Genomic DNA, 25,857 nt, shown 5'->3' with positions numbered 1-25,857 from the left:
ATATATTTTTTTTTACTTTTATTTTAATTTAAAAATATTTAATTTTTTTTTTTATTTTTTATTTTTTTTTTAATTTTTTTTTTATTAATTTTACCTATGAAAGAAGTGCGAATTTTGCAAATGTGCGCAGCAAGCAGAACTATATAATTTTTTTTCAAAACAGCAAGAATATGCAGCATCATTTTCCTACTTTCAAGCACTCCTCCGTACTCCTCGCTTACTAACAGCAGTTACACCGATTAATACCATTAACACTTTTAGAAAAAAAATTGTAAAAAAATTTACTAATAACACACACAAAGAGAATTACTAATTATTACTAACAACATAACATAAATATGTTAATAACAACATTAACACCAGCCAAACACTGTTAACAATAACATACTGTAAGTAAAGCCACATTTCTGTACAGCGCTGTAAATGCAAAAATAAAAAATCTGATACGTCTGTAAAGTGTATGAAGCTGTTAATAACGGTATTGCTACGCTGTCCTCATATACAGTGTTGTTGTAATTTTTTTTTTTTTGTGCGTTTGACCCAACAGTATGTACGATGTATAGAAGTCGGTCAAGCGCAAGCATATAATATTAACAGCTGTGTACAAAATGTATGCTACACAACAGAACAGCTTAAACTTCCGTTACGCGCTCATCCATTCTGATCACTAACTCGGTCGCTTCCACGCTCTCGCAAATCCCTTACCCACTCATTAACCACTTGCCTCCACCACCACCACATCCGCACCCTTGAATATCCTGTCTTTAGTTAACTTTCATTTTCATTATGCGCTTAATTTTGGATATATAAACGATAATAACTGTTAAATGATGCTAAAATATTAAAAAAATATTAATTCATAAAAAAACAAAAAATAAAAATATATATAAATTAGAAAAATTAAATAAAAAAATTTAAATTTATAAAAAAAAATATTCGGGAAAAATACAAATTCCATTTAAAAATCTATGAAAAAAAATCTAAAATAAATTACAATTTGTTTAAAAATTTATAAAAAAAAATTAATATTATAAAAAAATTAAAATTTGATTTAAAAAAAAAAAAAAAATTGATAATAATCGATATCAATAAATAATTGTTATCGACTATTTTCGATAAACAATCATTTATTTTAGTCCAGCATCATTTGACATATTTCGTTTAACGCATGCTTTGTAGTAGCATTTAAATTTAATTTGTTCAACAATTTTAATTTTCAATTAATCCAACACATTTCATTTGTCCTTTTTGCCTTCTGTTTGTATAAATATATGTAGCTTGTTGCTTTCTTTCGTTGTAGTTGTAACATAATATTTTAATTTGCATAGATTTTAAGATGATGTATTTATAGAATATTTTAATGTTGTTGTTTTTATACAAAAACAAAAAAAATTGAAAAATGTAAGCATATAAAAAGGGTAAATGTGAAAATCGTGTGCATATTCAGTGGGCATTGAGAAGACGTGAAGAAAAAATATTACTTATTTGACAGCTGATTGCTGAACAATTGTTTGGTACTGACATTTGTCGGCGATTTAAATAAAAATTTAAAAAAAATATTTTTTTTTTAAGTAAAACATTTTACAACAGAAAATCAATGTCAAATTTTTTAAAAATAATTTCTTTGTTCCATAGTTCTACAAACTACTGTCAACTAGCTGTCAACTACCTAATCTCAAAAATTGTTTCGAAAAAATATTCGAAGTTCAAAAAATATATGTTCTTTACATTTTCAAATGATAGCAAAAATTTCCCTTGAAGAAAGAAACCCTAACCTCGAAATTGGTGAACCTGTTTCGAGAATATTTTGTAAAATTAAAATACAAATTCACAATTCATACAATGAAGAGTCAGCACTAGTTCCCTTCACTACTTTATCAAGAACGGTTTTCAGATACATAACCTTAAAAATTAATTAAACAAATTTTTATCACCTGAGAACTTTCCCTGAAACCCTTAAAAACTTAATTTGCCTTAAAAAATTTTAAAAATAATAGTTTTATACAGATTTAGTTTGAGAAGATTGTAATATTTGAAGAAAATGGAAAATTTCGAAATTTTGTAAAACAAATTTTTGGACGTTTAATTGATATTAGAGGTGGCAAAAAATTTAAAAAATTGTACAAATTTCATTTTTTTTAATAATTGATAACTGTGGATTAACTCTTCTTCTCCAAGGTATTTAGTTGAATTAACTAAAACAACTTTAATTTAATAGGAGTTAATTATCATTAACATCTTCATTTTACATACAATATTATTATCTCCGAAAGTTAAAATTTGAATAAAAAATAATTAAATCTCTAAATATATTAAAATACAAATCAGTGGAAAATATTTCAGTAAGTAAAATTTGAAATTCAATTGAATTGAAAAAAAATCTTTCGTTATATTTGCATAAAAGCTGGTGATTAGTAGGTAAATTTATCGAAAATCGATAAATAGCAGAAAAGGAATTTCTCATTACACTGAGTGCACACGATAGTATTCTAAAGAAATAAAATATTTATTAATAATAAAATACTAATATTTTGTTGAACAACAAATAAATAAAATGCCGTTAAAATGAAAAACATTTTCAAGTAGTAAATTACCGTTATTTGAAAAAATATGTCAAATAAAAATTACCGTTATTCGAAAGAAAAAATTTCACGTAGTAAATTGCCGTTATTCGAAAAAAATATTTCAAATAAAAATTACCGTTATACAAAAAAAAAAATAAATTAAGATTCGAAGTTTTTTAAAATATTTCTAAAAAAAATGTTATTAAAAACAACATCAAAATTTTCGTAAGTACAGTAAGGTGAGGTGAAATGGTAAAATTAAAAAAATAAAATTTTTCCGATTAAAAATTATTTTAAAATTTTCTAATTAAGAAGAAAATTGTTCAAAAATTAAAATGAGAATTTAAATTTACTTCATTATATTAAATAAACTCTTACAACTACAAAAAATTACCACTTCACTTCAGCTACGTCCTCCGTCCGTCTGTTTAGCAATTTTTTAAACACTACCGCATGCGTTCTAAATGTTACATTTTAATAAAGAAACGCAATGAAGCATGCTCTTTTTTCTCTGTCAACGGTTTGGTTCTTGCTTAAACCACAACAGTACCACCAAGATGGATACTCGAACCCACCGACAAGGCTTTCGCACAAGGTTCCGACGCTAAGGTTGAATGCAAAGCTGATGGCTTCCCAAAACCACAAGTCACATGGAAGAAAGCTGTTGGTGAGTACATGCAGATAAGCACAAAATCAATAAGATTTTCACAAAAATGTATATTTCATAGGCGACACACCCGGCGAATACAAGGACTTGAAGAAGAACGACAATATACGCGTAGAAGAAGGCACATTACACATTGACAACATACAAAAGACCAATGAAGGCTATTATCTCTGCGAGGCTATTAATGGTATTGGCTCTGGACTTTCGGCCGTCATTATGATTAGCGTACAGGCACCACCCGAGTTTACCGAGAAATTGCGCAATCAAACAGCACGTCGTGGCGAACCAGCGGTCTTGCAGTGCGAAGCGAAAGGCGAGAAACCCATTGGCATTTTGTGGAACATGAATAATGTGCGTTTGGATCCCAAGAATGATAACCGTTATACAATCCGTGAAGAAATACTGTCCACCGGTGTAATGTCGAGCTTGTCCATTAAACGTACCGAACGCTCTGATTCTGCGCTCTTCACCTGCTTGGCCACCAATGCTTTTGGCTCAGATGATGCTAGCATCAATATGATTATACAGGAAGTACCCGAGATGCCATACGCTTTGAAAGTTTTAGACAAATCTGGACGTTCCGTACAATTGAGCTGGGCACAACCCTACGACGGCAATTCACCACTTATCCGTTACATTATCGAGTTCAAACGTTCACGCGCATCTTGGGATGAAGTCGACCGTGTTATGGTGCCCGGACATACCACCGAAGCGCAAGTACAGAAATTGAGTCCCGCTACCACTTACAATATACGCATTGTTGCTGAAAATGCTATTGGCACCTCACAATCTTCGGAAGCTGTGACCATCATTACCGCCGAGGAAGCACCATCTGGCAAGCCACAAAATATTAAAGTCGAACCAGTAAATCAGACCACATTGCGCGTCACCTGGAAACCACCAGCACGCTCTGAATGGAATGGCGAAATTTTGGGTTATTATGTTGGCTATAAACTATCGAACACCAATTCTTCATACGTTTTTGAGACTGTTAACTTTTTGACTGAAGAAGGCAAAGAACATAGCTTGGAGCTGAATAACTTGCGCGTTTACACACAGTACTCGGTTGTCATACAGGCATTCAATAAGATCGGCGCTGGCCCATTGAGCGAAGAGGAGAAACAATTCACCGCCGAGGGTACACCAAGTCAACCACCAAGCGACACCGCCTGCACCACATTGACCTCGCAAACCATACGCGTCAGCTGGGTGAGTCCACCACTCGAATCGGCTAACGGTGTGATCAAGACCTACAAAGTGGTGTATGCACCCAGCGATGAATGGTATGGTGAGTATCAAGGGAGGATGACAAAAGGTTTATTTTGATTTCTTATTGAAAATATATTATTTTATCATTCAATATTATTTTTTATTCATCCAAAGATGACACCAAACGCCACTACAAGAAGACTGCCTCTTCCGACACCGTTTTACATGGACTCAAGAAATTCACCAACTACACCATGCAAGTGCTGGCCACCACCGCTGGCGGCGATGGCGTACGCAGCGCACCCATACACTGTCAAACCGAACCTGATGGTGAGTGAAATGCATAAAATATTATTTAAGTCTATTAAACCTTTTCCTTCTCGCATTGTAGTACCCGAAGCACCCACCGATGTCAAGGCTTTGGTTAAAGGTCAAGCTGCCATACTAGTCTCATGGCGTCCACCAGCACAGCCCAACGGCATCATACAACAATATACCGTGTACTCGAAAGTCGAAGGCGCCGAAGGTGAACCCAAGAGCCAGAAAATACCACAATACCAGATGAGTTATGAAGCCACCGATTTGGAAAAGAATAAACCATACGAATTCTGGGTTACCGCCAGCACCAATATTGGCGAAGGACAACAATCGAAGAGCATTGTAGCCATGCCCAGTGACCAAGTGCCCGCTAAGATTGCCTCATTCGATGATACTTTCACCGCCACCTTCAAGGAAGACGCCAAAATGCCATGCTTAGCTGTCGGCTCACCACAACCAGAGATCACATGGAAGATTAAGGGTGTTGAATTTACCAGCAATGATCGTATGCGCGTCATGGCTGATGGCACATTGTTGATTAAGACGGTTAATCGTCAAGATGCCGGTGAATATTCATGTCACGCTGAGAACTCGATTGCAAAGGATTCCATTACACACAAGCTAATTGTGCTCGCACCACCACAATCGCCACAGGTTTCACTCTCCGCTACCACTACCGATTCGTTGACTGTCAAATTGAAGCCACATGAGGGAGATACCGCACCGCTACATGGTTACACACTGCACTACAAGCCAGGTGGGTTCGGGTGTGATTTATTGTCTTTAAAATAGATATTTAACTTTTTTCTGAGCAGAATTCGGCGAATGGGAAACTGCTGAAGTCTCTGTGGATGCACAAAAGTTCACTATCGAAAATCTGCTCTGCGGCTCACGTTATCAAGTCTATGCTACCGGTTTCAATAAGTGCGTATTTTGTCATAAATAATTTTTAGCTAAAACCTAACTAATTTCTTACTTGTATTCACGCTCAGCATCGGCGCTGGCGAAGCTTCGGACATACTCAACACACGCACCAAAGGCTACAAACCCAAACTGCCAGAGAAACAACGTTTCATTGAGGTTTCATCCAACTCGGTTTCACTGCACTTCAAGGCCTGGAAAGATGGCGGCTGCCCAATGTCTCACTTTGTTGTAGAAAACAAGAAGCGGTTGGTGTCCCGGCAACAATTTTCTTTTTTAATTTTTTTGTTCGAACATTTTTTGATGACTACAATTGTAAATTTTCTTTTTAGCGATCAAGCTGAATGGAATCAGATTTCGAACAATGTCAAACCCGATAATAACTACGTCGTTTTGGATCTGGAACCCGCCACCTGGTATAATCTGCGTATTACCGCTCATAATTCTGCCGGTTTCACTGTTGCCGAATATGATTTTGCCACTTTGACTGTGACTGGAGGTATTTATTTTCTGTTTTCCAATTTCGCATTTGTATATTTGTATATTCAAATACATACATACATATATTTACATAGTTAAATGATTGCCTTTACGTGCGCACATATGTAAATGCATGGATACATATGTATGTATGTGTCCAATGTACATGTGTTTGTCGAAAAGTCGTATGAATTTTCGCATTGCTTTTGTACATAAATACAATAGAACTACAGTAGAGTGTGGAAAAAATGCTGCAGGTTTAAGAAAAAATATTCTATTATATTGTATATAGAAATAAATTTGGAAATAATTTTGAAAAATCATACAATATGTGCACGCTAAACTGAAAAAGACATTTCAATTTAAAATTTGATGATTAGAATTAGTTTCATATAATTTAAAAATTAGAATTGGCATTGCAAAAGCGGACAAGTTAGTTTTTTCATATTTCTTTCGAAAAAAAAGCCGGTATAAGTATACATAAACTATATATGAAGTAAAATATTCAAGTTCGAAAATTCGAAATTAATGTTCGAAATTTCGAAGTTATGTTTAAAACACATGATTTTGTCCAAAAACTCAAAATATTAAAAATAATAATTTCTAAAAAAATTTAATAATTTTTTGTCATATTATTTTTATAAAATATTAATTTCTGCCCATTCATTTATTGTTGCCAATAAATTAATAGAAGGAATTAAAAAAAAATTCTTTAAAAATTAGAAGCATTACCATTCTGCAGCATTTTCACCACTAATGCAAATAACAAAAACAAAACGAGTTTGTTGTGGATATAAATTGTAGTAAAACAAATATTGCTAGTTGATGAAAGCACCTGAATGCTTTGTTTTTGCAACTCGTCTGCCAATGCAAGATTTTCAAAAAAAAAAAAATAATAATAATGCCAAAATGTTATATAATTGAACCCATGAAAATTCACCACAAAGAAATGCAAAGTTGAATTTAGTAAATTTTTGCTTTTTATGCAACTAAATTATTTTGTTTATTTTGCCATGTAAAAATATATAATTTTGAAAGTACAAAGCACTTAAAAATTTATTTTAAAAACTTTAATTTTTGTAAAATATTAAATTTTTTTCTTTTTGAAAATATTTTGAATATATTCTTCAAATAATTTTTTTATATTTCAAAATTTATTTTTAATATTTCTTTTGCCAAAATAATTTATTTTCGTATGCAAAATTGTCATGCTGAAAAAATTAAAATTTTTTTTAAAACTAAAATTTTTTTAATTTTTTCTCTTCGAAAATTTTTGAAGTGTATTTAATTTTTATTTTTTCGTGTAAATGCTTATACATTTTTTCCTTTATTTATTATTATTTCTTGTACAAACTAGTAATGCAATGTAGAAAAACACTGAAAATATTGCGTTTAAACGCATATTGCTCGTACTCGTAAATATATATTATTTTTATTGCGTAAATGCAATTTGTTTTTATCCCCAGCTCACCAAAAATCACCCAAAATCACGTTAAACTTGTAAATTTAAAGAAAATATTGTTGAAGATGAGTTTTTTTTTTGGTTTTATAGAAATCCACAACCACTACCACCATTACACCAAATGAAAGTTTATCATGTTTATCATGTTGAAGAAAAAAGTATTTAAACGTAACGTGTCTGCTCTAGCATTTATGTAGTTCAAAAAAGTCTACAAACAAAAAAAATCGCATTGTCTTTTCATGCTGATTTTGTGTTGAAATGCTTTTTATATTTAATTTTTCATGTTTATTTTCTCACAGTATTCTTAAGCCTCATTCAAATTTTATAGTTTTTTTTTATTATTTTTCACCTTACAAAATGAAACATGTGTTGTTGTGATATGAAATGCATACGGTGTTAGTATCCAATAGAAAAATGTGTTTAGCATTAAAGTGCCTTGCCATATTTTCCTTATAAATATAGCCTCTCTCCTCAATCCGAATAGGAAATACAAATTTTTATATTTCTGATCTTAAATAGACGTAGTTGTTGTTGTAGCTTTGTAATAGGGTCCAGGCGCTTTTCGAATCATTAGGGTCTTGGCGATCCGTTATGAGTATTTGGGTGTCACAAAGGGCAATCGAAGTTGTCTAAGTTAGACTCCCTGCAGTTGCGGAGATATAACCTTTGAACTAACCTAACCTAACCTGTTGTTGTAGCAACATAAAATCAGGAAATGTAGATAATAGTTTCTTCATATTCCGAAGCTCCCATACTAATCTTCTGAAGCTCGAAGTGTCTTATTCCAAAGCTTTTTAGGTTAATTCGCCAAAAATTGTAAATAAATTTGCATGAAAACTATATTCCATAATGTTTTGAATATATATTCCTTGTAAAAATCCATAAAAATTGCGAAAATGTTTCTAAAGCGTTTCTGAAGAAGCTCTGGTGTATCATATGGGGTTGAAATTGTAATCTCCAGATCTGGCATTTGCATTTGGTAGCCATAGAGAAATTTAACAACCGCCCACTTGCCATGGAACCAAGAAATCAATTTCCGTTTCTCTATAAGACTTTGATTTATTATTCGCAAACAACAATTGAGATATGTAATTTTGCTCCAGTATATTGTGGGCAGTTTCGAAAATTTTCGGCATACTTGGTGTTTACCTTTCAAACTTGTTCTTTTTATTCTTTTCTTTTTGAAAATTGTTCTATATATCACGAGTTGCATAGCTTTATATGACTCGGTCTGCTATTGAATGTCATTTGTGACTGTGGGTATTTTAATTCCCAATTTTAAATATAGTATAGTTTGAAATGCAACGTTGTCTGTTTAAAGCTTTCTAATTGCTTTAAACTCTCAATCCATTCAATTCTGACTATCAACATTTCATGATTGAAGTGTTAACAATATCAGATATAACCGCTAAAAATCTCTGAGAATATAAAATTAGATTTTGAAAATAGTAATTCACTGATCTATGATTTGCTCTGTGCTTAGCCTTAGTCGATTTAGTCATCCATATTTGGCTCTTGTAACTGATGAGTATAATGATTTTTGCTAATCTATCTCTAGTCTGAAACCTTTCTCTGAATAGTCTGAATTACAACTTTATACAGTCCGGAATCAAACCTGGCCTTTCAAAAGTACCAGCAGGAAAAAAATCGACGTTTTAAAGTATTTTTAAAAATATTCTATTCTCTCTTCTAAGTTCAAAAAAGACGCTTATAGAGTAAAAAAAATATTAACAACAACAACACATGCTTTCTTTTTGAGCTTGATTAAAATTAAATTTATATTTTTTTTAATTTATCCAATGCATCCTCTTATTTTTATAGCATAATATCGCACTGCATTCTAGTTCACACCTAGAAGCAGAAGCATAAATACACACCTCATAGCTTGTCAACTAGAACAGCTTATGCTTTATTTTGATTGGGGTTACAAGAATACTTAGAGCATTATTTATTAAATGAAAAAAATATATTAATTTACAAAAACCAAAAAAAAAAATGTTAACGAAGGGATTGTTTTACCTGCAACAACCAAACAGCGCTGCTTCAACCTCCATTTCCTACACACATACAAATGAGTGCCAAGTTTTCTCACTGCCTAAAAAAAAGATTATGCATAAATAAAAAATAAAAAAAATGAATATATTTTTTATAAAGAACAAAGAAAGGAGTTCACTGCGTCTCACTGAGTTTATTTCGTTTTTCAATTTGAGTCTTTTTATCTCGATTTGTAATAAATTTGAATTCGATTATAATTCGATTACTATTTAGTTTGACATAATATACACACATACATATACATAAAAACATAAAGTGTATAAATGTTAATGCATTTATATATACATACATACATACATACATACAAACAAACATACAAAAAATACACACATTGTCATTTGTGAAATATTCATAAATTAATTACATACATACATACATAAATACATCCATTTACCACGCATTAAAGCATATTTATCGACAATTAAATCGTTATATTTAAATAATAAGTTAAATAAATATATACCATAAACTACATAGTTACATACGATATGTATAAAGCAATATATTTTAATTAAGGAATGTTGTTCAAGTTTGCCGAGTTTCAAATTAAATTTACTTGCATAAATTAAAGTTACGGCTGTTATATGCTTACGTTTGGGATAGTTTTTATAAAGTACTTCATAAATATTACAATTAGCATTAGTTAGTGAAAAAAAAAACAAAATGGACAAAAACAAATTGCATTTAGTAATAATTAGTGTTTTTTCAACATTATTGCATTTACTAGCATTAACTAAAATATCAATAAAGTGAATTTTAATTATGCATTATATCATTTTAAAAGTTTTTAATATAAATTAATTGTGCAAAATGCTTAGAAATATGCAGAACATGCGCACGTGCATTCGAAATTCAATTTCGAAAATAATGTTCGAAAATTCGAAGTTATGTTTAAAACACCAAAAAAATATTTAAAAGTTAAAATTATAAAAAAAAATATTTTTTTCTTTTTAATGTTTTGTATAACGTATTGTTTCGCAATTTTTGTGTGAAAATGTTATTAAAATTCACTTTAATATTTACACTAAAACTGTAATATAGCGTCTTAATAGCTTTTAATAATTTTTTCACAATTTCTCTCGTGTTAACGAAGCTGTTCAATCACTTAATCAAACTTCGAATTATGCGCAATTACCTACATGTATGTGTTGTGTTATACAAACCAACTGTTTCGAAAGTTACATGTTTTTCTACGCATTCTGCGTTACACATTTTAAACTCTTTACTCTTATTAATTAGACTTTTTTTACTTATACATACACAAGCAAAAATTTCGAATTCAACTTTAGTATACTTAAACTTAAATTAGACAAAAAAGAAAAACAAAGATTGAGAAACAAAAGTAATGTTTGGAAAAATAAGAAGTTTAATTTCGAAAAACGAAATAATCTACATTGCATTGACGATTTAACCGAGTAATGCCAAAATTTGGGCTTTCTGTTTTTCTCTGTGTCTCTTTTCTCTCTTTCTCTCTATATAACTCTCTTTGTGTGTGTATGTGTGTATGTGTGTATGATTTGTGCGCTTCTACATACTTTGGTTGTTACAGGAACAATTGCCCCTTCGCGTGACTTACCCGAACTAACCGCCGAGGATACGATACGCATCATACTTTCCAACTTAAATTTAGTTGTACCGGTGGTAGCTGCTCTGCTCGTTATTATCATAGCGATAATTGTTATTTGTGTTCTACGTAGCAAAGGCAATCATCACAAAGGTATATACACTGAATAATATTAATCGAATTTTCTTTTTTTTTCGTTTCTTTCTTTCCATTGCTTTATTACAAAATTTCTACGATCACTGAAACTCGCTCTCTCTATAATGCGCTTAATATTACTACGTTAAACAAAAAACAAACAAAACAAAATCACTCTTACGTTCGTTATTGTTTTCATTTCGTCTTAATTCGATACAAAAAAAAAACATTAAATTCAAATATTTTGTAAAAATGCATCCGTCCTCTACTATGAAAAAAATTTTGTCTATTTAAATGTTTGGCTTGTCTTAAAATATCGTTGTGAACGAAATATGTGATTTTCGAATATTCGAAAATGTAATTTCGAAAATTCGAACATTACTATAATGCATGCAATAACGCTATAATATATCAAAAATATGCAATAAACAATTAAAACAACGGTTTGTATGTTTAAAAATATGTTTTCGAACATAAAAACTGCACTTTACTGCGCGTGTCTGAAAAATGCGCGAAAAAATCAGGCACCATTGCACCACTCGACGATGGTCGCGGTTCAGGCAATCTGAATACACGTATACGCCTGCCCGCCTGGATGCCCGAATGGCTGGACTTGAACTTTATGGTGCCTTTAATAGCCACAGTCATTGTGGTAGCGGTTGGTATACTTGTTGTATGTGTAGCGCTTTCCAGACGCCGTGCTGATGACTTACGTGGCGGACAAAAGGATGTGTACTGTAGGTTTTGCATTTTCCTATGCTTGCGCATACATAGCAAAGTGCTTTTATGAATAATAATAATATTAATATCGATAACTAAATTTATATTTATATTGTAATATTTTTTATATATGCAAAATATTGATTTTCATATTTTATTTCTGTTTTGAGAAATTCTAACCAGAAATTTATTTTCAACGCCAATTTGCTTAAACTTGGTGCTTAAAAGCGAAAATAATTATTAATTAGTCACTCTAAAAATCGGTAAAAAAATATTTGTTTACAATTAATAATTGTTATGGTGTTAAATGTTCGTTGTAACAAACTAACCTTATACACTTGTATATAAAACATAATACTTAGCATGAACCCTTGCCAATATTAAAATTTATCAAAATGAGAAAAGACCAACACAAATATACCAACACACAATTCGAAAATGTAATATATGATAGATAAAAGGTTTCGAACATTATTTTTTTAGTAACAGTAAATATGAAATCTTAAAAATTTAAAGAACATTTGAGACACCCTGCTTTCTGTTTCCACCTCAGATTTTATAAATACCCGAAAGTATTTAAATTTATTAAAAAATAAATTTGCTAATCCTTACTGAACTTCTTAAATAATAATGATCCTAGTTATGAATACGTATATAAATATATTTACTCATTTGTAATCGTTGTTGTAGTATTGTCAATGTTAAAATAATTACTCATATATTTTGATATGTATAGTTAAATATTTAAATGTTTAAAGTTACGTCCATCACGTCATCTCATTAACAAATTGGTTATCCCTACCCCTAGATAGTTAAATGTTACAAATACGTAGATTGGTATATTCATAGTATTACCTCGAAAAAAATTTATTTAAATTAAATTAGTAATATTTTTATAATTTTTAATTTTTTAATTAGTCAACATATTCAGGGAAAAGCCACTTAACAGTTCAAAGATCGAAATTAAAATCGTATTTAAAGAATTGAAATTCCAATGCAACCCTGAAGAAGACCTTTATTAGTTTTACTAATATCTTCGTCTCGAGAAATTTCGTCTCTGCAAAAGCTTTCAAAAACATACATGTTTCGCATTTTTATGCATTCAGAGAGTATTTCTAAATAGTATACATTAAAAGCTCTTCTCACTTAAAAAGAACCTTTTATAACCGAACTATTAAAAAACAACACTACGATTGAAATCCCTCTATTTTTAATGCTAAAATTTTAAAATTTTCTGCGTGTGCTTTAATGTTTAATTTTGTAAAGAACGTTTTATAAGCTTTTATGATTTTAGCACCAAAATCGCAAAAATAATCATTATATGATTGACTTATAGTGGAAAGTAATTATTTAAAATGATTACAAATAAGCAGAACTCGCGTACGTGCATTCGAAATTCAAGTTCGAAAATTCGAAATTAATCGAATTTAAAATTAAGTAGACTTCAAACGATTTTGTTTACTTCATTCATATTTTATTTTTTAATATTTCTACTGTTCGAGAAAAATATATATTAGCGTAGAGTTGCGACGATTGAATAAAAATCTTTAATAAAGGTTTCCTAAAAATATTTTGTAGTAGAAATTAATTATTTAAAATGTTTAGATATAAGCAGAACTCACGTACTCGCATTCTAAATCCAAGTTCGAAGTTTCGAAATTTATATTCGAATTTCGAAATAAAAAACTTCGAACGGTTTTTTCTACTTCTTTAATATTTGTTTAATATTTGTAACTTTAATGGAATACTTTTACTATTAGAGAAAAATATATATATAAGCATACCCTACGGTTGCCAACGATCGAAAAAATTTTACCAAAGGTTTCCGGAAATTATTTGGGGTTCCTCTAATTTTACAAATATTTACTTCTTTGAAAGTATTAATTTAGATTTTATTGTAGACATATTTTTAAACAGAGTTACCACGTACCAAAAATAAGAAACAAAATATTTGAATTTTAACATTATAATTTCTTACACTTTTTATGATTTTGTTTTCTATTCCAATAGAAAAGGAGCAATTTAATCATGAACTATAAATTTATAACTTTAATTTTCAGTTAAGTTTAAGCAGGTCTATATTTACTAGGACGGCTGGTTTCAAATTACTGTGAATATACCAATACATCATCAATCGAAAATCTTAGATTTTACTGTTAACTAGATAAATATTTGTTTCTAATCCTTCGGACCCATATGGTTTTCCGTAAATTTCTGTTGTAATTATAATATTATATATACATATTATAACCTAAATTCAACACTCTTTCCTCACTTTCGCTATTGATTATTTCAAAGCATAACACTCTTCATATTTCGAATACAAATTTCTGTATATGTTCGCTCCACAAATTAACTATCTCAAAAAACACACAATTCTTCTATAATGCTATCATTAATTTCAATTTTACACTCTCTTAACAATTTCGTTTCATTTGAGTTTTGAATATATTTTTAAAAATGCCCCAAAAGACCCCCAAACTAAGATGCTTTTCTAAAAAATTCATAGCTGACAAAAATTACATTGAAATTCGAAATAATTGGCAACTCTTTTCTACCCTACAAAATTATAAGTATAGCATTTGAAATCATAAATCATACATTTCATAATATTATTCGTAATTTTTGAATTAAACGTCTGTACGTATGTTGGTATATTTATGAGAACCATTTCGTAAATATTTTTTATTAAAATATTTTTATATATAAAATATTAAAAATTAAATTAAATATTTTGCAGCAAATATATGCGAACGTAAAGTACTTGTAATGAGCAGAAAAATATGTAAACACCTTTAATTAGTTTTTAAATTTTATAAAAAAAATGTGTGTTGCACAAAACTTAATACCTTTAAACTCGTTCGTTGGTTCATACTCTTACTCTTTTTTACTCTGGCACTCAGTAGCAACTTAAGCAAATAATAATATTAACACGTAAGTCGAATTTAAAAAAAAAAAATAAAAAAAGTTCTTAAACGCTCCATCCAAACCGAAAATCCAAAGAAGAAAAAACAGAAGTAAAGTAAGAAAGTTTTGCAATTAGTAAACAAAGTAACCAAATTGAAAGTCAAACGGTAAAAGCATCTTCAGTGCCCCCAATATTGAGTTTGCCATATCATATATTAATTCTAGACGATGTAGTTTACAATCAGACCATGGGACCTGGCGCCACATTGGACAAACGACGACCCGATTTACGCGATGAGCTCGGCTATATTGCACCACCCAATCGCAAGCTGCCACCAGTGCCCGGCTCCAATTACAACACCTGCGACCGGATTAAGCGAGGTACAGTGATAAGTAAGCATCTAAATTTACGAATTACAACATTTATTAATGCGAGCAAATATCCTCTTGTTCTTCCATTGTACGTTTTTCGGTTCGATTTGATTTCGATATTTTTTGAGTGTCACGAAATTCGATTTTTTTGTTGCCGTGAATTTAAATCGAATTTTTGCGTTTATTAGTTATTCACTTACGCTTTGCGCCAAACGCATATGCAATGCTAGTAAAAAAGGACAAAAATGCAAAAAATATATTATTGAAAGAACAAAATTAAAGTACTTAAAAAATAATTTTTTAATAAAACAAAAATTTTATAAAAAAAAAAAATAAAAAAAATATTTTTAAAAATTAAAAAAATAAAAATATAAACAATTATTTTTTTTATACAAAACTATAAATGTAATTGAGAGCTCTTAATGTAAATTTTGAATTTTGCTAAAGTTTTCTTACTCTTGTCTAATTTTGTACGCACTATAAAGCAAATTTATACGATGTAGCAGTGTAACTTTTATCTTAAACTTGTAAATTTAAACTTTTTATCTTACAATACAAGAAATTCTTTTTAGACATTTTGTACTGTCCTTTTGCTTAATATTTGTAACTCTTGCATGCTCCATAAATGTTGTAGTAAATTTAGATATTAGCCTTAAGTAGTAAATTTTGCTTTTATTATGAGTGAAACACAATTTTTAAAAGCAAAAAAACGTCAAATTTTAAACATTTTAATGAAAAACAAATTATTTTTTTTTATAATTTCAAAAGCTCTAAAAGACTACAAAGTAAGAACGTAATAGAAATTTATAGGAAACTCTGGCTACAGTACTTAGAAAACAGCGAGGAACATACATTTGTTTAACCAGAGAGAGTTCTATCATCTGATATTTGTAGGCTCAATATAAACAAACTTACTTTAAGTCTATACAAAAGCTTATTTCCAAATAATGAATCTAATAGTTATAGTCCTCCTTTAAGACTAAGACCACCAGGGTTGTATTCTCATTATCTAACATAACATGAAAAAAACAATACAATATACACGATATTATACGTAATTGTTAATCTCATAATCTACCTGATCCTGATACTCAGAAAAGCCGTTAAGTGAGAATCAATTAGTGTCATTTTTAAAATAGTTGAATTTTCGATTTAACATATTTAAGAACATATCTCATAACTAGTTTTTCAAAATTTCCTCATCAATTTTTTCTACATTTGGATAAATTCTCGAAGTCTATTTTTTCGGATGACTTCTTATCATCGTCATTAGAGGAATTCAATATGAAAATAACTTCCCAGCATTCTAATGCTAACATCAGAAAGCGCTATTCTACTCGAAAAATGAACCTTTTACATGAACAAAATATGGGGGAACTTGTGTTGTAGTTCACGCTAGTGAGGAAAGTTCTTGACAGTCATTCACCTGGGAGTGGCCAGAACCGATTCTTTTATTCAATCAGTTTACGACTTCCGATTTTAGACCAAGAGTTCTCTGGGTAGCCAACAGACATTTGTTTGGAGCCGTCTTTCGTGGTTGTGCGTAGGGTTTGAGACCTAAAAAAACGTTCCCCATTGAAAAATTAAAAATACCCTTTAAACACCCAAACCAAAAATAATTGATAACAATCCTCATATTAAGCATATTGTAAAGTTCAGGGGTTAAATCGTACTGCAGCTTCTAGAAAACTGTAAGAACCTTAACTTAACCTAGATAAAGATTTGTTTTTATACTTTCTTTCTTAGGAACCTTAGGGGAAAAACGTATTGTTTTATCGCCCTTGTGACACTCCCTGAAGTATTATCCTTTAAGAATCATCACTTCTTTAAAAATATAAATTCTGGTTGTATTAAGTTTCATAATTTGTGTCAATATACTTAATATAAAACAAGCCTTAAGCCAACTTTGAACATAAGGCTTTGATAAATACCAGAATTATGAAAGGTCTTGAGAAATAAATAATTGGATATTTTTGAAGTTCATTACGACCGGTTATGGAACTTATTAGATATTTAATAATGATGATGATGATCTAAATTACTTGGCTTAAGCTATCGCTTAAAGCTTAAAAGACCGATTAAATGAAAAAAAAAAAACGATAATGGAAAACTTGTAGATGTCAGTGATGATCGAATTTATTGAAATTATATTGAATTTATAGACAACCTTATGAAACAGTCCACTTTCGAAAAAGATTGCAGAAAGTTTAAAAATTTCCAAAAATCTTCCCTATTGTTGCTGTTACAGCAGCGTTATTCTTAATAATGTTATAAGGTGTGGTCAGAACTCTTTAGAGAAGTATAGAATCCATTAAAAGCGAAAAAAAGTTTATGAAATATTTACTAAAAAATCTTGTTTCACTCATAATGCTTTTGCACTTTGTTGAAAATATCACCATTTTTTATTTCTTGTATATACTTTAATTCAAACCAATATTATCTTTTTATTTATTTTTATGTTCATCACACAAAAAATGCCTACTTGTAATCCCAACCCTCGACAAAATCCCGATTTAAATGGCTTTTTTACTCCTGCAACCGCTTGATGTTATATTAAAAACATCTTTTATATTACGAATTTTTCAATACTTATTGTAAAAAATTACAACGAAAACAACAAACAAACATACAAACATTTACACAAATAAACGAAAACTGTACACTGTATACATATACGTAACGGTTTATACGAAATATTACGGTAAATATACAAAACTATGGGCTTATGCCACGCCACATGGATATTCATATGTTGGGGATTATAACATATGCTATGCTATGTCATGCCATACTATGTTATGTTATGTGTATGCTCGAATAGCACGTGGCATTCGCTCAAATCACTCCACCTGGGATCCACGCCGTACTAACTTGTATGAGGAATTGAAGGCCCCACCAGTGCCATTACACGGTAATCATTATGGTCCCGAGGATGTACAGTGCCATTATAGACATCCAGGTAGGCGTTAAACAGGGTTGTATTAATTTGATGGGTTTTTCATTATTTGAATTTTTTTTTTAGAAATTTTCTTATATTATTTATTACTAATTTTATTTTTATAAATTTTTTTTCAATAATATTTTTATTTTCCAATTGCTTGTGAATAACAAAAGTATTTTTTAAAAATAGTTGAAATATAATAATAAAAAATCATGAATTCCGTGAAAATTAAAAAAAAGCTGTTTTTAAAATATTATTTGGAATAAAAATTATAAGAACTATAAAAAAACAAAATTTTCGTCTTTTGATTATTCTAACATTTTTGCTTAAACATTTTTTAAAATAAAAAATAATTAATTTTAATTTATATTTAAAAAAAAGTTATTAATTAAAATTTATTAAATTAAAAAATTAAAATTTAATTAAAAAAAATATTATTTTATATTTAAAAAAGATTTATTACTTTTAATTTACTTTATAATGAATTGTGATTAATTCAAAAAAGTATGTTGCTAGAGAAAAATGTGTATACAGTTTAAAAAGCAAAAGCTCACTCATAAAAAAATTAAATTTTGTAAAAAATTTACGCTCTTAGAAAAAATGTTGAATACTATTCTTTATATATATTTATAATTTTGGAATTTACTACCATTTATAAATCAAACAGAATATTCAAAAATATTATTTTTTAATTTTTTTTTTTCGAAAAAAACATTTATTTAAAATTTTTGAATTTTTATGGGCACTCAAGCAAAGATTACCGAATTTAACAAATACTAACAGTAAGTAACGGTGTACTTTTTATGTATGTATAGTTGTATAATATTAAAAAAAAAAATACTGAAAAAATATAGAAAAAAATGCATGCTATTTTTCTATCACTTTTCAATACAGTACAGCGTAACAACAGTAACAACAGAACCCCTCAAACCCACAAAACAAAACCAAACAAAACCACCTAAATTTTACATATTTCAAAAACCAAAAATACTAATTCTCAAAATTTTCTCAAAAATTCGAACATAAAAAGGCATGGAAGATGAGATCTGCCCCTATGCTACCTTCCACTTGCTCGGTTTCCGCGAAGAAATGGATCCCACCAAGGCAATGAACTTCCAAACCTTCCCACATCAAAATGGACACGCACCCGGACCCGGACATGCTGGCACCATGGGACCACCTGGACACCCCGGACATGTACACTCACGTTCCGGCTCACAGTCAATGCCACGCGCCAATCGTTATGCACGCAAGAATAGCCAAGGCGGACAATCATCGATTTACACACCAGCACCTGAGTATGATGACCCAGCCAATTGCGCCGAGGAGGATCAATATGTGAGTGTTTACATTTAAATAATAGTAATGTGAAATAATTCTAATGAAAATTTTATCCACAGCGCCGTTACACACGTGTCAACTCGCAAGGTGGCAGCCTGTACTCCGGCCCCGGACCCGAATACGATGATCCCGCTAATTGCGCACCTGAAGAGGATCAATATGGCTCACAGTATGGCGGTCCATATGGCACACCATACGATCATTATGGCTCACGTGGCTCTATGGGACGTCGCAGTGTTGGTAAGTGTATGTGTGTTTCGAAGTTTGAAGGGGGGGGGACTTTTTTTGTAGGAGGGGTACATTTTAGAAGGTTTTAATGTGACTACTACTAATTAGGTTCTGCACGTAATCCAGGTAATGGTTCACCCGAACCACCACCACCACCACCACGCAATCACGACATGAGCAACTCGTCGTTCAACGACTCCAAGGAGAGCAATGAGATCTCAGAAGCTGAATGTGATCGCGATCATGGACCACGCGGCAATTATGGTGGTAAGTTTCAAATATAATTGAAAGTAATGAGCGTTAATTAGTAGTAAAAATAAATATTTTTGAGATATTGAGGTTATGTCGAAATATACGCGCATTTATATAAATTATTAAATAAATTGTTGTAATTACTTTGTGTGCAGTATAACGGCATTAGTAATGTGTAACTACTAAAAAGCATTTCAAAAAAATTTTTTCTTTGTATTTAACACAAATTTACGCTAATCTACGCTATTTTTGTGTCTTTAAAAAATGTTTATTGAAAAAATATTATGCATATATTAGCAGAAGACTCCAATGAGGGTGAGTGAAAAAGCAATCGGAATATTTTCAAAATCCTATATATGTTGCAGTTATTGTTGTTTTCAAATTTCTCGCAAAAATTTTGTGTTTCTTTTTCAAATTAGTCAACCGTCAACCACGCATACTTTCATAGAAATACTGTTTATGCTTTAATGCATTAAAGAAAATATAATAATTTTTCATAAATTACTTTAAAAAATTTAAAAAATTCTCAATTGCACCCATAAAGTCATCACATCACTCATCTAACCTAAAAAAAGTGCTCATAACGCGTGATCAATTTTTCATAAGCCCCCAAATGCGACGTTCATGGAGTTTTAAGTGTTTTAGTTGTTAAGTTATACATATAAACATCGAAAACCATAAAAATATATTTTATAAAAAATATTTATATTTATGTTTTAAAAAATATTATCACATTTATTTATATGTATTAAAAAATTTGAACTTTAAGCAGTCTGGCAGCACTCAATTATTATTAAAAAATATTTTGGACTGCTTTTAGTTGTTATTTATATTAATTTGCCTGCTCTTCAATCATTGTATCGCCGACAATTCAAACTGTTTATAAATCATCATACTTCGGCTGCGTTCATCTTAATGCATCATATGATCATCATATGACATCACATGCGTGTTTATGTGTTATGTGCATCAAACAAATGCATTTCATGTTTCTAAAATATTGTGTTGATTTCAATTTAGCTACATATAAGTGTTTTCAAATATTCATACTGTGTTTTGCTAAATATTTTGTGTGTTTAATTTAAAAACAAATATTGTGTTTAATTTATTTGTCAAAATTTTACAAATTGGTTGAAGTTTTTTTTTTTTTCAAACAACGGATTGGGTTATTTTCGCCATTTTCTTCATATAATTTTGCACCGTTTCATATTTTCATTTTCAAAAGCACATTTTTTTCATTAACCGTATTTTGTGTTTACACACATACATATATTTATTTTGGGTTCATAAGTTTTAATTTTTTTTTTTCAATTTTGTTATAACAAAGTTTTGTGTGTCACTAAAAAATACAAATATGCGGATTTTAGTTTTATGTTTTAAGCTAACGATTTTTTTTTAAATTAATTTCGTGTTTACATTTATTATATTTTTATCATTATTGACAACATTACACCTCATTTGTGGCATCAGCATGCACATTTCATATAAGCAAACTAAGTTAATTTAGTGAAATTCGTATTAGTGTATAGTTGTAGCTTATTTATTATTTGTAGTTTAAAAAAAATTAATAGTAGGTGAATAATTTTTTTTAATATATATATACAGCTCATAAATTCATTCTAAAGAAAATTTAGTTCGACTTCGGTATATAAAAAAATATTTTCTGTATGCCAAATTTATAAGAAATATATTTTTTTTTATTTAATATTTTGATTATTTTTCTAAAAAAATATATATGTATAAAAAAAAAATAAATTTAAATATTTTTTTCTAATAATATTTTATTTTAAATTCCTGGGTTCTAAAAAGTGTTCGTAAAACTGTGCTTCGAAATTCAAAAAATTTAATCAACTCGGAAAATTTAATATAATTTTAGTAAAGAATTTTTAGTGTTTTAAAGTAAAATTTGAGCTTCTAAATATTTTTTTAAAATTCCTAAATCCTACTTGATCAATGTTTTAGACCTGAATTGAATAACTTTTTGAAAAAAGTAGGGTTAGAAATTATATTTTATTAATATTATTATATGATAAAATTGATTTAGTAAGGTGTAAACATCAAAAGACAGTTATAGTATAAATACAATTTATTTCAAAAAAAAAGTAGGGTTAGATTACAATTTGTTATTATTTTTTCTGTCATAAAAAATATATTTATTTATTTCAAAGCATCCAAAATTACCCAATTAATCCAATGAGCCATCATTTTCCATAAATTCCCTAACATTATCTATATAAAAGAAAAAAAATTAATTTTGCACAATTGTTGTTGTAGATTTCAAAGTTTCATAAAATTCATATAGATTGCACATAATAAATATATATTTAAAGAAAGAAAGAAAATAAAGAAAATACAATTTGAAGGAATTAAAAAAAAAATAGATTTACATTTTTATAAAAAAAGGTAAATATATATATATATATATATATATATATATATATAAATTTTATAAAAAATTCGAATTCAATAAAAACAAACTGTCACTTTTTATTGTTTTAAAGCAAAAGCACGAAAAATAAATCATTAAATGCACTGAATTTTACATTTTCTAAACTAAAAATTTTGAAAAATTCCTTAAAATTGTATTTGAAATATAGCAACTGTAAGTTTGCTAAGTATTTACATAAAAATTCTGTGTAAAGAATATATTAAACTATTTTTGGTTACTTTATTGATTTATATAACTTTTCTTTCTCCTTTTTTTATTTTTAACATATTATTTGGGAACTTTATCATACTGAAACTAAATATATTTGTGCTAACGTTTGGGAAACGTTTGATTTTCAAAACTCAATTTCTGCACATAAACTAAAAACAAAAAAAAAAATACAAATTATATGTAAGCAGCTGTCAAAAGATCCCCACTGCAAAAGGATCAGCGTACAACTGAAGAAATGCGCAAACTGATTGAAAGGTAAAGTATTTGCAAAGCACGAAATAGGAAATAGAAAAATTTTGTTTTAATTTTTAGTTTAAAAAATACTTGTTTTAATTATATCGTAATACTAATTAAGAGAGTTTTGCTATTTTGATTAAAACAACAAGCATTAAAGTATAAACTATTTTTTTACGTTTGTAGTGAAATTAAAATTAATTTAAATGCACACTTTTGTGAAATTTCTTTAAAGTAAAATTCACAATGCAATTATGTTGGTTTGGAGTGGTTACAGTTTCTTAAAAAAAAATTAATGAAATAATTAAAATTTAATGTAGTTTGAAATTTTTTTGTTAAAAGTTAAACAATTTTTAAATAATTCAATTCCTTGCACTACTTTAAATTAAAATAATTAAAAATTAAATTAAATTCGGAGAATATGATAACAAAACTAAAAAATGAAAATCTTACCTTTTTCTTATTTAAAAAAATATATAATTTATATTCAAAAAATTAAAGTTTTAATGCAATTGTGAATTTTTTTTACGATTTTAATATCTCAAAATTTTAAAAATGATTTTTAATTTTTTTTTAAACAACATTTATTTTTAAAAAATTAAAAAAAAAACTAAGATTGAAAATTTTACACAATTTTAAATATTAAAAATAAAAAAATTAATTAGCAATTAGAAATGTTTAGTTTTTGATATTAAATAATATATAAGAAAAAAATATTTCAGTAATTTTAAAAAGTTAAAATATTAATCAAACCATATATTATATTGAAGAAATTTTAATTAATATTTTGAAATTTGAATCATTTCATATCAAAAAAATTATTTAATACATAATTTAAAAGTTAAATTACCTAATTTTTAAGATGAAAAAAAATATAATTCATATAATAACATTTATTTTTAATCTAATATTTTCAAAATTTTAAATTGTTTAAAAATTTAAAGATTTTATTTTTCTAATATTTTTTAATTATAGTTTTATTAAAACAAAATGTTTAATAATATTTATTTTTGAATTGATTAATAAAAATATTTTTTTTTAATGTTAATCGATAAAAAATAATTGTTAAAGCAAAAAAATATATTGAATTAAAATTATATCAGAACATCTGTTAAAAATAATGAAAATTAATTATTTATTGGTTATACTATTTTTTTTTATTTAATCCCCCTGATGTACAACTCACCCACTTCTACTACTATGTAAACTACTTTCTACTACCAATTTCTACCACCTACAAAAACTACTCGTACTTATACACCATAGTCGACGGCCATTGTAAGTTGATTATTTATTTATGGTGTAATTTGTTAATGCGTGCGAATATTCAAAAATAATTTAAATCAATATTATATTAAATATTATAATGTTTGTTTGTTCTTTGCATGCGTAGCCACATAGTAAGATATAACTAAAAATGGTAAAATATTTTTTTAATTCGTAGTTTTGTTAATAACTCAGTAGTATTTGCATGTTTGCGTGTTTTTTATTTACAATTTTTTTTTACTTTTATAATTATAATTTTTTTGTTGTTTAATTATATTTATTGTTGTTATTTGTGTTTGAGTTGAACGGCAAATCACAGTTTGATTATTACCAAATTCTAATAAATATAAAAATACATATATATTCTATAATAATATTATAAACAATTGTATTGTATTTGTATATGGAGTTTAACGGTATACGCTTTCTAAATATAAAACATACAAATTTACCGTAATACACTTAGAAATATTTGTATAAGTTGCATTGTAAGCTTTGGTTGTTGAGTATGTTTATAACACTCAAACAAAGAACTCTTTGCTTACATATTTACATGCAAATCAATAGAAACTCTATTATAGGTTAGCTACTAACTTATGTATTTAATTCTTTTTACAATATTTGATAACTATGAAACGATCTCCTCAACATAAAAATTGAAAGCTCTTCGTAGTAAAAGAATTCTCTCAGTGAACTCAATTCACAATTTTTATAAATACTAGTGAGAAGCAGAGAGAGAGAGAGATAGAGTAAAACAGCTGTCATCTCACTGATCATAGCTTCTCTTCCTCTCTTTATTCTTCTCCCAGCAAAGACTCCTCACACAAAAATTAACTTTAAAATATATAAATTATAGATGACATTCTATAGAAATAATGAAGGATGAGGTGTCACAAAATTAAAAAAAAAAATAATAATCGATAGGAAGATACTAGAGCTTTCACAAAAGCTTTGCCATAAATCCTCAAAGTTTAAAGGGTCCATCTGTTGAGAAAAAGTATGTTTTTATTTATAATGTAATGCGGTACCCCTGTAGATTGATTATTTTTTTTATTTTCACTGAATACTAGAGCTTTCACAAAAGCTTTGCCATAAGTCTTCAAAGCTTAAAGGGTCCAACTGTCGACTTATTACGATTAAATCTAATTAGTTTAGAATTTCATCTGACACCCTTTAAACTTGAATGAATGCATTGAATGACAATTATTAACAGAGAGCACATAGCAAAAATTGACGAGATTAATATATTTATAACTGAAGTATTCTAAGACATTTTCTAACCTCACAGCATTTTAAACATAATAACTATCCAAGTTTTGCCAATGTAAGTGTGTTAAGAGGCTTCGGGCATTGTATAAAAATAAAAAATATTTCTGAGATTTTTAAATCCAATCTTTCCTTCCATATTTGTTATTCAAACCACACTGCTATATAAGTTACTAGCAGACCACTCCGGCTTCGCACGGGCTTAAACGAATATTTCAATAGTTTTACAATACACTTATACACACTCCCCCATGCATATATGTATGTATATACTTTCCCGTTTCTTGCGTGGTTTA

General features: G+C 28.7%; 2 protein-coding genes across 52 annotated transcripts in view; one reads left to right on the top strand and one right to left on the bottom strand.

The window, feature by feature from the left end:
* The window catches only part of LOC114804952 (uncharacterized), a 339,668-nt gene that overhangs the window by 122,491 nt on the left and 191,320 nt on the right, over window positions 1-25,857 (bottom strand). The window lies entirely within an intron of this gene.
* The window catches only part of LOC105216804 (cell adhesion molecule Dscam2), a 147,580-nt gene that overhangs the window by 119,037 nt on the left and 2,686 nt on the right, over window positions 1-25,857 (top strand). For 34 of the 50 annotated variants that reach the window (XM_054233333.1, XM_054233341.1, XM_054233342.1 and 31 more), the window contains exons 10-24: window positions 3,112-3,231; window positions 3,293-4,546; window positions 4,615-4,770; window positions 4,832-5,515; window positions 5,574-5,682; window positions 5,751-5,927; window positions 6,012-6,178; window positions 11,900-12,112; window positions 15,228-15,383; window positions 18,196-18,333; window positions 19,346-19,653; window positions 19,716-19,896; window positions 19,993-20,151; window positions 22,984-23,050; window positions 24,296-24,307. In XM_054233333.1, coding sequence (XP_054089308.1) covers window positions 3,112-3,231; window positions 3,293-4,546; window positions 4,615-4,770; window positions 4,832-5,515; window positions 5,574-5,682; window positions 5,751-5,927; window positions 6,012-6,178; window positions 11,900-12,112; window positions 15,228-15,383; window positions 18,196-18,333; window positions 19,346-19,653; window positions 19,716-19,896; window positions 19,993-20,151; window positions 22,984-23,050; window positions 24,296-24,307 — 3,901 coding nt within the window. Of the gene's footprint in view, window positions 1-3,111; window positions 3,232-3,292; window positions 4,547-4,614; window positions 4,771-4,831; window positions 5,516-5,573; window positions 5,683-5,750; window positions 5,928-6,011; window positions 6,179-11,225; window positions 11,394-11,899; window positions 12,113-15,227; window positions 15,396-18,195; window positions 18,334-19,345; window positions 19,654-19,715; window positions 19,897-19,992; window positions 20,152-22,983; window positions 23,051-24,295; window positions 24,308-25,857 lie in introns of all 50 variants that reach the window. The other 16 variants (XM_054233371.1, XM_054233369.1, XM_054233377.1 and 13 more) reach the window with 9 other exon arrangements.

The sequence above is a fragment of the Zeugodacus cucurbitae genome, chromosome 6 (genome assembly GCF_028554725.1).
Source record: "Zeugodacus cucurbitae isolate PBARC_wt_2022May chromosome 6, idZeuCucr1.2, whole genome shotgun sequence".
NCBI classification, from domain to species: domain Eukaryota; kingdom Metazoa; phylum Arthropoda; class Insecta; order Diptera; family Tephritidae; genus Zeugodacus; species Zeugodacus cucurbitae.
Note: the sequence above shows the minus strand (reverse complement) of the source record. Positions and strands in the feature narration are given on the sequence as shown.